This window comes from Dipodomys merriami, unplaced genomic scaffold (genome assembly GCF_024711535.1).
Source record: "Dipodomys merriami isolate MVZ:Mamm:240054 unplaced genomic scaffold, mDipMer1.0.p SCAF_10, whole genome shotgun sequence".
Lineage (NCBI taxonomy): Eukaryota > Metazoa > Chordata > Mammalia > Rodentia > Heteromyidae > Dipodomys > Dipodomys merriami.
This window is the reverse complement of record NW_027202271.1, coordinates 18,322,367-18,335,834: the sequence shown is the minus strand read 5'-3', so window position 1 is coordinate 18,335,834 and position 13,468 is coordinate 18,322,367. Positions and strand designations below refer to the sequence as shown.

At 47.8% G+C, this 13,468-nt stretch overlaps 1 protein-coding gene across 1 annotated transcript in view; it reads right to left on the bottom strand.

Annotated features, from left to right (window-relative positions):
• The window catches only part of Pde1b (phosphodiesterase 1B), a 31,134-nt gene extending 18,916 nt beyond the window's left edge, over positions 1 to 12,218 (bottom strand). Inside the window, exons 1-2 of the mRNA XM_070042259.1 lie at positions 12,007 to 12,218; positions 11,764 to 11,886 (exon numbers count right to left, since the gene is read on the bottom strand). Coding sequence (XP_069898360.1) covers positions 11,764 to 11,873 — 110 coding nt within the window. The 5' untranslated portion in view covers positions 11,874 to 11,886; positions 12,007 to 12,218. The remainder of the gene's footprint in view (positions 1 to 11,763; positions 11,887 to 12,006) is intronic.
• Between the last annotated feature and the right edge of the window lie 1,250 nt (positions 12,219 to 13,468).

The window sequence follows — 13,468 nt, the reverse complement described above, 5'->3', positions numbered from 1 at the left end:
GTTGTGCTAACTTCAACCCTCCTATTGAAAGGTCGAGCTTAGACTAGAAGAAAAGAAAATCTTGTCTTCCTGGATAGAATCAAAGTTGGTTGGACAAACAACGCGCTCACCCACATACCCATGCTGCATTTCTCATTCTAGCCTATGATCATTATCTCTTTCTAACAAGAAGGAACATTAAGCAATGACTATTAATCCTTTCCCTAGGAGAAAAACTTTCACACACTCACCCACACATCTATCTATACCCTGAATTCTACCTCTGACTGAGCTAAAGAATCTGTAAACCTAGCTGGGTGCTGGTGGCTCCCACCTGTAATCCTAGCTACTCAGGAGGCTAAGATTTGAGGACTGAAACTCAAACCCAGCCCAGCAAGAAAGTATGTAAGACTCATATCACCAATTAATAATGACAAAAAAAAACAGAAGTGGAGCTGTGGATCAAGTGATAGAGCACCAGCCTTGGGTGAAAAAGGAAAAGCCAAGTGAGAGCACATGGCTATGAATTCAAGCTCCAATACCAGTACACACACACACACACACACACACACACACACACACACACACACACAATCTGTAATCTGACTAGAAGGTAGAACATAGATGTGAGGATCCAAGCAAAGGACTCAGCATCACTTTTCCTTTAGCTCTTAAAATTAGATTTAAAAGAGAAAGGAGCCCAGCCACAATGACTCCCCCTCCAGGCAATGCCCACCTTTCCCCACTGTGCAGAGAACTAAGGATGGGACATTCTGCCTCTGGTCAGAGAAGAGAGGAATGCATTGGGTAAAGGATTAACTGGTTGATCCCAAGTCTCCAAAATCTCAGAAACTGAATGAAAACATCTATGTCTAATAGAAACAGGACATGAGTTAAAATCAGAAGAATTTGCCTACATTCTACTATATGTGAAGTCACTCTGAACTCTAATTTCTAAAGTGAGTAAATTAATACATCCTTTCCAGACAGCTCACAAGGAACCAATGAAATGTTGCAGGAGAGTATTTTGGAAACTATAAATTGATACCTGAATGTAAGGGATTATTATTTAGTTCAATCCTTTAATTAGTTCAGTAAATACTCATTGAGAATTCTCCATTAACAAAATCCTCCAATCTTGGACCCAGGACCCAATTTTCCATCTAGGGCCCAACTGGTTTATCTGTGGAAAAAGCTCTGGTCTCCCTGTCACTACAATTCCAGATGCCTAGGGCTCCTCTCTGCCTTCCTATTCCAAACCAACCAGAGAGGCCAAGGATTTTGCAGAGCATGGAACTTCAGACCCAAGAGCACTCAGCCCTTAATCTCACCCTAGCTATCCTGTTTCCCTCACTCCAGTGGCTTTCTATGGCAATACAAGCAGCCCTGATTCTGGCAGCTGGCTGGGCAGAGTGGCGGGGGTGGCTCCAGAGATAAAAATAACCCCCCTAGTGGCAGAGCTGGAGTGCCATCCTGGGAGGCAGCAAGCCTCAGGTTGACATGGCAGCAGTAGTGAGAGATCTTTAGGCACTGGGCTCAGGAGAGTGGCAGAGGAGGATCAAAACCAGGAGAATGGAGAGAGGGGAAGGAGAGGGGCAGCGGGTACTTTAGAAGGGAAGGAGGAAACAGGGGATGGGGGGAGTCTGTTTCCTCCACACTGTGTCTGAAGACAGTCTCTCCCCCCATCCTACCCCCACCTCCTAAGCAGAAACTGTTTCTAACAGGCGTTCCTAGCAACAGACCAACACAATCTAAGCAATTTGATCCTTTAGCCAGAGGAATAAGAATCCAGGTGTCCCAGCTGGCAGTCCCAAGCTACAATGAGTCACCTCTCCCTTAGATTTCAGTCCTTGAGAAGGGAGAGATTGGGAAGGGAAGGCAACAATGTCAGAAGATGGCAGATGGGAAAGGAGGCTCTCAGGACCCAATCCAAAAGAACTCTTTCTCCAGCTCATTTGTCCACCCTTTCTCTCCCTCCCCGAGCTATTTAATTCTGCTCATTAACCACCTCCACATGGACCACCCCATAGCCCTCCTAAGCACATCCCAACAGATGTTCCCAGCAGATGCCCTGCTTCCAGGGGGTGGAACAGATGCTCAGGGCAGCCTGGGATGGAAAAGTGTATTGGAAGCTTGGCAAGGGAGGTCTGCAGGTGCAAGGGAGCAGCACACGATTCAAGTCTGATTCCAGCACTACTCTCCATCCTGCCATCTATCTCTGGGCATCATTTTCCTCTCCCGTCACACATCACCTGTCCGATTCAGAGCCTGCCATATAGGCTTTCGCAAAGTAAGATGCCTGGGCCTCAACTGCCAGGCTCAAGTTTTGAATCAGTTCTAACCAGTTCTTGGAGGAGAAGAATAGCTTTCTTCTTTCATCAGAGAGAGGTCGCATTCTAAACCTCCAAGAATTTCCCATGAAATTCTCCTGCATAGCTACCTCTAATCCACTCTGCTGCAATCAAAGCCATAGCCAACTCAGTTGGCATTTCAAAGGGGAGCAGAAGGGGAGAGAATGGAGTGAGGCTGGAGCAGCTCACTTTGCCATATATCTTTCTGCCTGGAATGTCTGCATCTCTTGCTTTGTAGCAAGATGGTCAGGGTTAGGGAGCTCTTGGCAACACCTCTGGCATGTGTGCTTACTCTGCCAGACCCAAGAAGTTTCCAAACAAAGTGGACAACAGAGGAGAAAATAAGAGAGAAGGGGCCAAGCGAGATAAGTAAGAACTGATAAACAAGGGAGGCAGGAAGCCAAGGGCTGGGACTAAAAGGAAAAACTTCCTAACCCTCAGTTCCTGCCTGCCAGAGAGGATCACGGAGCACACACACACACATACACCCACCCACACCTACCCCCCCCACTCCACACACACACACACTCCAGCAATCTACACTCTCTTCCCAGCCTAGATGGTGCCAATACCAGCTGGTAGCCTAATCACCCCACTGCAGCCTCTGTAATTATTTGCAAATCTAACTTCTCACTGCAGCTGTGGAATCAACCCACCTGAGGGGGGGGTCACCCTCCTGAAGTGCTCTCTTTCCTAACTCTGCTCCTAATCCCCAGGGCTCTCTGGATACACCCTGATCTTTTCCCCTGCCTCTTACAAAATCCCTATTATATCTCCCCTGGTGCCCTTCCACCAGGTCTGGGATGCTGAAGGCAAATCCTAACGACGTTTCTTCCCAGATGGGGATAAACCCCGCAGCTGCAGGAGCTGAGGGAACAGGAGCAGTTGCAGGATATGAGGTCTGAGCACTGGCTCTGGGGACATCCTTCCACTGAATGGATCACAACCCAGTCTTCTCCTTTTCCCTACTCAAGCCCTTCTTTCCCCATCAGTCCATTTGTACTCCTTGCTGGAATTTTTCTCCCTAGGTTTCTTGGTCTGTCTTGTCTTTTCCCCCTTAGGGGACCATCTCATTATCTAACAACTTCCAGTCCCTCCAGTGTCTCACCTCCACTCCACCTGCCGCCCTGTTTTTGTCCTTCTTTTCTTTGCAGCCGCCCTGAAGAGTTGGAAAATAGCTACTCAACTTCCCATACCTGAGAAAATCAGTCCCTTGAGATTCAAAGGCAATTACTGCACTTCCTCCCTAGAGGAGCTGGGAGGATGAGGTCACTGGGCAGGCAGAAGAAAGGCCTTGTGGAAGACAGGAGTTGAGATGAGACTCCTATGAAGGCCCCAAAGGGTGCCTGCAGCAAACTGTACCCTATACCCCAGGGGGGGGATGGGGGGAACCGGTCCCAGAGATTTTTTTCTGGCTCCTAGACAAGATGGGGGAGTAGGAGACTGAAGGTCAGAGGGACAGAGTAAGTCAAAGGAAAAATGGAACAAGAAAGAGGAGCAAAGAGAAGCATAGGAAGGAAACGCAGCTGGAGAAAGATGGTGGCAAAAGAGGAAAGAAGAGAGGATTCCTTCAAGGATTAAAAAAGAGAAAAAGAAGCCAGGCTCAGGTGGCTCACACCTGTAATCCTAACTACTCAGAAGGCTGAGATCTGACGATTATGGTTCAAAGCCAGCCCCAGACAAGAAAGTCCATGAGACTCCTCAAATAAACTACCAAAAAGCTAGAAATGGAGCTGTGGTTCACATGGCTCAAGGACAGAATCCAGGCTCTGGGTTCAAGCCCCAGAATTGGCAAAATGAAAAGAGAGAGAAGAGAGACGGAGACAGAAACAGAGAGACAGAAGGAGACAGAGACAGAGACCAAGAGACAAAGAAAGGCCAGAAGTGTTACAGACTAATTCTCCATAATTCCTTTATAGACTCTCTCAATATTTCTTTCAAGTTCTTTTTCTTTATGGTTTGGGATATAGTTGACAAAAAAAAGGAGGGAGGGAATGTCTAAAGATGCCCAGGCTTCTTACCTGGGCTATTAGTCTCACTATATCCTCAAACTCTTTCACTTTCCTCTGGGCAAAAATGACAAATGTAGCCAGGCATGGTGACATCCGTTAATCCCAGCTACTCCAAAGGCAAAAGCAGGATGGCCAACCTGGAAAAAGCTAGCAAGACTCTATATCAAAAAGAGAAAGAAAGAAAGAAAGAAAGAAAGAAAGAAAGAAAGAAAGAAAGAAAGAAAGAAAGAAAGAAAGAAAGAAAGAAAGAAAGAAAGAAAGAAAGAAAGAAAGAAAGAGAAAGAAAGAAAGAAAGAAAGAAAGAAAGAAAGAAAGAAAGAAAGAAAGAAAGAAAGAAAGAAAGATAGGGCTGGAAGGTGGCTCAGTGGTAGAGCGCTTGCCTTGCATGCATGAGGCCCTGGGTTCAATTCCTCAATACCACATAAGCAGAAAAAGCCAGAAGTGGCGCTGTGGCTCAAGTGGTAGAGTGCTAGCCTTGAGCTGAAGAGCTGAGGGACAGTGCCCAGGCCCAGAGTTCAGGCCCCACAACCAAACAAAAAAGAAATATAAACGAAAGGGCTGAGAATATGGCTCAAGTGACAGAGGACGTGCCTAGCATGGTTTGATCCCCAGTATCACAGAAGAAAAAGTGACAAATGCAATCTCAAGTGTGGAATCTCTTCTCTGTCTCTTACCACCCTGCCTCCTAAGATTCCTGGACAAAATGATTGACGTTTGAGTTCTAAAGAACTTATAGAGGAAATGGGAATTATTTTTTAAAGTAGGCTAGAGAGACGGAAATACCCCATGAGAAAAACAGGGAGAAAGGTATAGTGGCATATGCCTGTAATCCCAGCATTTTGGGATTGGTTTGGCAGAAGAATCATGAGTTCAGGGCCATCCTGGGCTATATGGCCAGACCCTATATCAAAAGATAGAGAAATATAGATAGACAGATAGATAGATAGATAGATAGGATAAACAGACTAGGGAAGAAGGACTCCTTATGATGGCATCTCTACCAGATAACCATTCATCAAGTCTCTTCCAAGTCATAATCCAAATACTAGGGCTCTAACATATTCGGTAATTCATATTTCTTCCCCTTGAGTCCTTATCTCTTCCCCTCATTTCTGCCAATAGCCTCTCCTTCATTCCCATTCCCCTGCCTCTTCACAAACCAAGCTCTTTCATGCTGAAAAATCTCCAGGCTTCCTCATTTAACAGCCACTTTCCTATGGATAATAACAAACAAAAAACTGAAACTCTGATAGATTATATATATAGGCTTCAGATCACACAACTAGTCATCAACAGCATGGAAATACAAACTCAAACTCCAGGCCCCCAAAATTCGCTCTGTTATTTGCCTTCCATCTCTCTTCCTTCCCAATTCCCTCCAGCTACTAATTCTGGCTAGAGGTGTATAGCGTTCTTCCTTCGGTCTATACTTGATTTCTGTAGTCCCTAAACCTCCTCTTCACCTTACTGCAGGAATTCTCTACTCCCTACCATCTCAGAGATGCTATGGAGTCCTCATTCAAACAAAACTGCTGGAGGAAAAAGGAGATGGGACACATCTGATGAGAGAGGGGAGGAGAAAAAAAAAGCAAGCCAGAGAGGAAAGATTCCTTGAACCATAGTTGGAAATGGAGGAAGAAGGGTTTTCCTACACACACACACACACACACACACACACACACACACACACACACACACACACACACACACACACACACACACACACACACACACACACACACACACACACACACACACACACACACACACACACACACACACACACACACACACACACACACACAAATTACTGCCACCAAGGCCTAGGATGAATGATGCTTCCTTTTCTCCAGAGGTTCAAGGAGCTATAATTTATCCTGCAATCTTCACAGCAGCTCCAAAGTTACAGGCAGAGAGAGGAGGAGAGCAACTTGATTTTCCAAATTGATAAGAGCCAGCTGGGTACCAGTGGCTCGCATCTATAACCCTAGCTACCCAGGAGGCTGAGATCTGAGGATCACAGTTCAAAGCTAACCTGGGCAGAAAAGTCTGATTTTCTTATCTCCAATTAACTACCAAAAAGAATTAAAAAAAAAAAATCCAGAAGTGGAACTGTGGCTCAAGCATAGTCTTGAGCCAAAAAAAAAAAAAAAGCGCAGGGACTAGACCAAGGCCCTGAGTTCAAGCCCCAGGACCAGGACAGAAAGAAAGAAAGAAGGAAAAGAAAGCAAGAAAGAAAGGGAGAGAAAGAAAGAGAAAGAGAGAGAGAGGGAGGGAAGGAGGAGGGAGGGAGGGAGGGAAGGAAGGAAGGAAGGAAAAAGCAAGCAAGAAAGCAAGAAAGCAAGAAAGCAAGAAAGCAAGAAAGCAAGAAAGAAAGAAAGAAAGAAAGAAAGAAAGAAAGAAAGAAAGAAAGAAAGAAAGAAAGAAAGAAACGAAAGGAAAAAGAAAAGAAAACTGGTAAGAGCCATAGAAGACTGCTCCTTGGAGCACATACAAAATGAGAACATTTTGAAAGGGGTAAATCCTGCCCTCTGGATCTCCCCAAGATTGTCAAAAAAAAATTGTGTCACAAAAAGAAACACAAAATCACACACATTATCCCATTCCTTGTAAGCTAACACGAATCCATACATCATCTCACTCAGACCTAGGACAAGTTCAGGTTAGTGCGTACTACTTTCCAGGCCCACTTATTATCACATGTGCCACTTAAAAACATAAAAACAAAAGGGTATCCTTGGCAGCTCTGCCTCCGGCACTCACATCAACCTTCACAGACACACATGGATACATATAGCAGACGTTCACAATTTCAGCCTGATGCATCTCATTCACACAATTTAAATATCATAGCTTCTATGTCCTTTCTATGTTCATTCAATTCCAGGCTCTGTCCTGAGGTCCCCAAACCCCAGACCTTTAAAGCATTACCAGCTTACAAAAAAAAAAACTCATCTTTCTTTCCTCCATCTCTATTTCCTACCTCCCTCTCCCGCATGGAGGTATATAGACACGCAGCACAAAATCAAGAGACAGAACTGAGCTTTATGACAACTGTACATATATTCATTCATCCATTTGTTTGCATCTTTAACAGTATTTATTGAGTGCCTATTATGTTCAAAGTACCACCTTAGACTGCAGTGAAACAAAGATTAGCGGGGGGAAAAAAAATCCCTCACTAGGTCCTCTGCTCTAATCTCAGCTGTTATGACCTTAAACAGTAGCGTAGGACATTGACCCACAGCCTTTGGAATTTGTGGGGGAGGGGATGGAGAATATGTCTACACTGTCCCACAACAAAGAAGGGGAAAAATATATTCTATCTGTAAAATTCCAAGGGAAACTGGAGCAGGGAGCAACATTTGCACTGTCCTGGGAGAGAGAATTCATATGCATTTCCTGTGTATGTAAACTTCCCTCCCACCCAAAGGGGAAAAAAAAACAGGTTTAAATCCACCTTGGTAGAATTGTCTCTCTTAGGTAGATGTAGGTAGCAAAATGAGGACCTCACTGGACAGGATTGAGCCAGATTCTAAGCCCCATGGACCAAGTCTATTGTGTCTACCACTGCAGCCCCATCTCCCAGCACATAATCTGGTCCAAGGGCCATTCATCCTGTTGTTGGATGAATGAATAGGCTGAGGTGGGAAACCCATCACTGCTCAGACTTTTTCTTGATTCACAAAAAGAAACACAGAAAACTCTTTTTTTTTTTTTTTTTTTCCGGTCGTGGGGCCTGAACTCTGGGCCTGAGCACTGTCCCTCAGCTCTTCAGCTCAAGGCTAGTGCTCTACCACCTGAGCCACAGTGCCACTTCCGGCTTTTTTCTTTTTGCTTATGTGGTGCTGAGGAATCAAACCCAGGGCCTCAGGCATGCAAGGCAAGTGCTCTACCACTGAGCCAACTTCCCAGCCCAACACAGAAAACTCTTACTTCTACATTTTCTCCCTACAGTCCCAAAAGGTCTCAGAGAATGGACAGCTACATCAAATCCTTCATCTTAGGTTTAGCAGGCTGAAAATCATCTTGACCAACCCATCCTTTCCAAACTGTCTCTCCCAGCCTCTTACACACTTCAATTTATAGGGTTGCTTGATTAGGAAAAAAATTCCTAAAATAATAAATAAAAACCTCACAGTTGGAGACTTTTTCTACTTCATATGCTCCAGATTTTCAATTTATCCTTTACAGGGTTCTAGGGTGGGAAACAAAATCCCTACATGTTTTTCCCAACAAGAGACTGTCCTGCACCATTATATTGTTGGGGGTCTTTTATCCAGAAGCAAAAACACTCTAAAGAAGCCAGCTGCCAGTGGCTTACACCTGTAATCCTAGCTACTTAGGAAGCTGAGATTGAGAGGATCATGGTTTGAAGCCAGCCATGTTAAACCAGAGTTGATGTACATCTGTCATTCTAGGGAGATTGAGATCAAGAGGATCACAGTTTCAGCAGAAAAGTCCCCAGGACTCCATCTCATTGGAGGAAGTTGAGTGTGGTTGTATGTGCCTGTCATTTTAGCTACAATGGGAAACCTAAAACAGGAGGATCATGGAACAGGAACATGCCTGGGCAGAAAGTGAGACCCTATCTCAAAAATAACAAGTGCAATAAATTAAAAGGGCTGGAGGCATGGCTAGGTGGTAAAGCACCTGCCTAGCAAGCATAAGAACCTGAATTTAGGGGCTGGGAAGGTGGCTCAGTGGTAGTGTGCTTGCCTAGCATACATGAAGCCCTGGGTTCGATTCCTCAGCACCACATACACAGAAAATGCCGGAAGTGGCACTGAGGCTCAAATGGTAGAATGCCAAGCCATAAGCAAAAGAAGCTGAGGGACAGAGTCCAGGCCCTGAGTTCATGCCCCAGGACTGGCAAAACAAAACAAAACAAAACAAGAACCTGAATTTAAGCCTTCATACCAAAAAACACACAAACAAACATAAAACCTCCTAAAATGTGTAGATGCCCTAGATTAGAAATTAAAAGGGTAAGAGGAGTAGGATATATTGAGTAAGGGAAATCAAGAAAGATATATAGAGATAGAGATATAGACAATCCATCTGTCCTCATTTCCATTCAGTACTCAGTCCAGAAATGATTGTTTGAAGCTTATTTCCAGACTAACAACCCCTTTCTACTCTAAGTCATGAAGGAAGAACTGTATTTCCATTGAAAGGAATTCTTCCTTATTCACCTCTTTAGAAACAATCTGACCCTAGAGAACTGGGAACTTCTGCTCAGCAAAAGCCTTGCAAAGCCTTTACTTGCCTTTCAACTGATGGTCAAAAGCTCCCTAATATTCAAAAAGGCCATTTCCAAAAAGCCATTAACTTGGGATCTACCTGGAGATCCAGATCTTCCTCTGCTTTCAGAAAATGAGATTGAGAGACTACTTCTCGTGAGGAATAATCTTCTGGGTAAATCATTATATCTAAATTGCTACACTCCTAAGAACCAGATTACTAGAGTGACGGCCAGAGTAATCAAATCAATAGTTCATAATCCTACCACAAAAGGCCACTCCTGCTAAGGCACCCATGCAGGCAGAGCTGCGTCTCTCCCCAGAGTTCAATTCCTCCTTCTAGGATCCTCTGTTCTTACCACTGAGCACTTATCACACTAAAGGGAGAAACCGCAATTCACAATTCACCTTTCAGGAAAGACTTTGGGTTAGGAAGATGTGAGAGATGATGAAATGGTAAAAATCCCACTCTTCTACAGAGCCCTCCCCGCCCCCGACCTGGACCAGAGGCCTGGTGAGTGTGGCCAAGCCACTAGTACCGTGGGAAGTCATCCTGAGACACCTTAAATTCTTCCATGTAGAGACCCTGAGGCTTATTTATCCCTGGCTTTTCATCCACTTCCTTACCTGTTTACCCTCCTTCCTCAGCTTAGTTACCATTAGCAGAGCATCATTTTCTATCAAGATTCATCCAACAAAAATCAATTCCCTCCGCTTTTCCATTTCTTCATCCCAGAACTCATTCCAAGGCTGCGCTTCATAGAGCCCAGCAAATTGCATTGGCCCAGAGGCAGCAATGTAGGGGGACCGAAGGGGAGCGTATTTGGATTCTAAGCCTTGTTGCCCACTATGCTTCCTTCTCTCTAAGACCTCCCTAAGCGGTAAAATCAGACCCGCCTGCCTGATATAAAGGCACACCCTTACCACCACAGATAAAGTACTTAGAGAACACTACTGTCTGTATCTGCCCATTCCTTACCTCCTTCTGTCTCCTTATCAGAACCCAGAAAATGGAAGGCTTCGTGCTTATTACTGGGGGTGGGAGTGGAGCACTGGGAAGAAATGGAGTTTGGAGGCTGTGATTACTGTTTCCTCAGTAAGCATCCATGGTCTCCTATCTATTATAGTCTCTTTCCTGGGGCTTCAGGGGAGTCATCTTAGGGAGAGGGGTAATTTCCCTTCTTCTCTCATTAAGAATCAACAGACTGCGGAGACTGCCCAATGGCAGCTGACTGGAAGGTAAACAGGGTACATGGCTTGTCTTTGACCAAATCCTGTCCTCTTCTGGGGGACAGGAAGAAAAGTTCTTTTCCTCTCTGGGACTGGTGCATGGGACACATGAGTCCCTCTTTTTTCCCCCCTTTATTACTCCCCATATAAGCCCGGCTGCTCCTGCAACAATAAGAAATGATGTCTCAATGTGCTCGGACATCCTAAATATAAACAAAAGGACTTTGATTAAGCCTTTGCTAAATTTGCTCCTGTCAATCAATCAAGCTTTAATACCACCCCCTCTTCCAGCTCCCAGTCGGGGCATTCACCCCCTCCTCCACATTCCAGGTGTGTCATTAGTATGCAGAATGAGCTTCTAGGCTCCAAAGACAGAGGAGGTGCACCCTCACCCCTACTCCCTGCAGGCTGGAGGAAGCCAAAACTAGGGATCCCAATTGAGATGCCTATGACCCACAGGTTGGCACAAGATTCCTATGACCACCCCCCCCCCCGGCTGGGCACACAACGCTGTTCAATCACTGCACACCTCCATGACCGAGGGACACACGTGTACATGCATGTGTTGTGTCTCACATCTGCACCACCCTGCACGGGGTCCGTGTGAGTCAGCCTGGCACCTCCTGATGCTGCCCAGCCTGCAGCCCTGCCACACCGCTACGTGTGTCACCCGAAGGTCCACAGGCACAGGCACAAGCTCAGCTTTGCAACTCCTAAGCCGGCTCTACCCGACATCCGCTGGAGATGCACATGCCTCATGCATGTGGCCTGGACACGCGTGTCAGGGCTGTATTACCTTGCACCTGCTAACATGTGTGCCCTTAAGAATCTACCAGCTGGGCTCTAGCCACCCTCCCCATACATACACACACACACACACACACACACACATACAGAATCCAGCCCCCCCTTTCCCTTTAATCCCCCTCCCCGGGCCCAGCGACTCACAGAGACCGCAGTTTAATCCACATCTTCTTGCTGGGGGCTGACTTCAGCTCCAGGGGTGACGGGCAATCGGACTCCAGCATCTCTGGAGGACTGCGGGGGGACAGCTCCATGCTCAGCCACCGTCTAGGGGAAGAAGAGAGGGAGTAGACCACCCCTCAGCTCAGCCCCATTCCGTCCCTTCACCCGGAGACCCTGGTGGTCCCCCCACCCCATACCCACCCATCCAAGCCAGGCCCTTCCCACCTGCGGCTGGCGTGGACCAGCCAGGCCGGTATCTCTAGGCTTGGCCCGAGCTGGCAGCGCGGCCGTTGCTGCGGTTCCTTCGGTCTCACACCGCCTGGCTGAGCTCCGGGTTCCCTCCGGGTCCCAGCTTTCCGCGGGTGCCGCTGTCACCGCTGCCGCCGCGCGCGCGCTGCCGGAGCCACCTCCTCGCCTCTCTCCGCGCCGCGCTCTCCTCCTCCTCCTCCGCCGCTGCTGCCGCCGCCGCCGCCGCCGCCGCCGCCGCCGGCCGGGCCCCCCCCCCCTCCCCTCCGCTCCCCTCCCCTCTCCTCGGCCTGCCCGCTCCCCCCCCCCCCCCCCCGCGCCCCGCTTGACTGTCTCTCACTCGGCGCAGCCACTCCTCCCCCTCCCACGGGGAACGATTGGAAGCCGAGTGGGGGGCACCCTCGGACGGGGAGCGCCCCAAGGGCGAGCGCGCGCTGCCTGGCGCCCACGGACCCTCGGGGATGGCCATGTGCGCCCCCCTGCGCGCGCGCGGGCGGGCGGGCGGGCGGGTGGGGGCGCGGGGCGCAGGGGAAGCGGGGAGGGATGAGTGCGTGTTTACTGCAAGTGCAGCGCAAGAGGCGGGCGGGACTCCGTGGGGCTTGAGGTGGGGGGAACGCGGGAGGGGGGGCTGTCTGGGTTCCTTGGGTGTGTGTTTGGAGTTTCTGTATAGGTGCCTAGGCTCAGGCATCCACGTGTGCCTGGCAGGCGGTGTGGGTCCCCGAGTAGGCGGGAGGGGAAGGAGTCGTTACGTCTCCCACTCCCGGAGCATCGTCCCTGGGATCCCAGCCAGACCAAACCCCACTGGTGATCCTGACTTGGAAGGGGTCCGCTGGAAGTTTGTGCAGGCATTTTCAAGCTCCGGATCTCCCCCCCACACACACACACACACACTGCCCCACCGCACCCCACCCCCACACACCAGTCTCCATCACCAAGGCCTACCCTAGAAGGCTAGGGTGCCTCTAGACACCCGATTGGCCCGTGGGTATTTCAAGTTTAAAGCTCTTCAGTGCAGACCGCCCTACTTCTTTTCTCACTATCCAGTAACTGCACCCAGGAAATCATTCCTTATAGCTCTCTTCCACCCAGCCTGCAGCTGTTCCAGTTCGGTTCCTCTTATTCTGCCTTTGGAGAAAGCAGGCTAAAGGCTAAAGGCCCAGCACAGCACATAGTGGCTACTTCCACATTTGTGGAATGAGGGGCTAGAATTTGAATGCCAGACCCCGTGTGACAGGAAGAAACTTCTTCTAGCTCAGGCTCTACCTAGGACCCCCAGGAACAACTACTATTTCTTTGTTCTCCATTGGGGAAGCATTTATGCAAATAAAAATGGAGATGGGCTCACTAACTACCAGATTTAAGCCCAGACACTAATCCAGGAACTCAGAATGTGAATTTTCATTGCAAGAATTCTTCAGAGATGGCACACGCCTGTAATCCC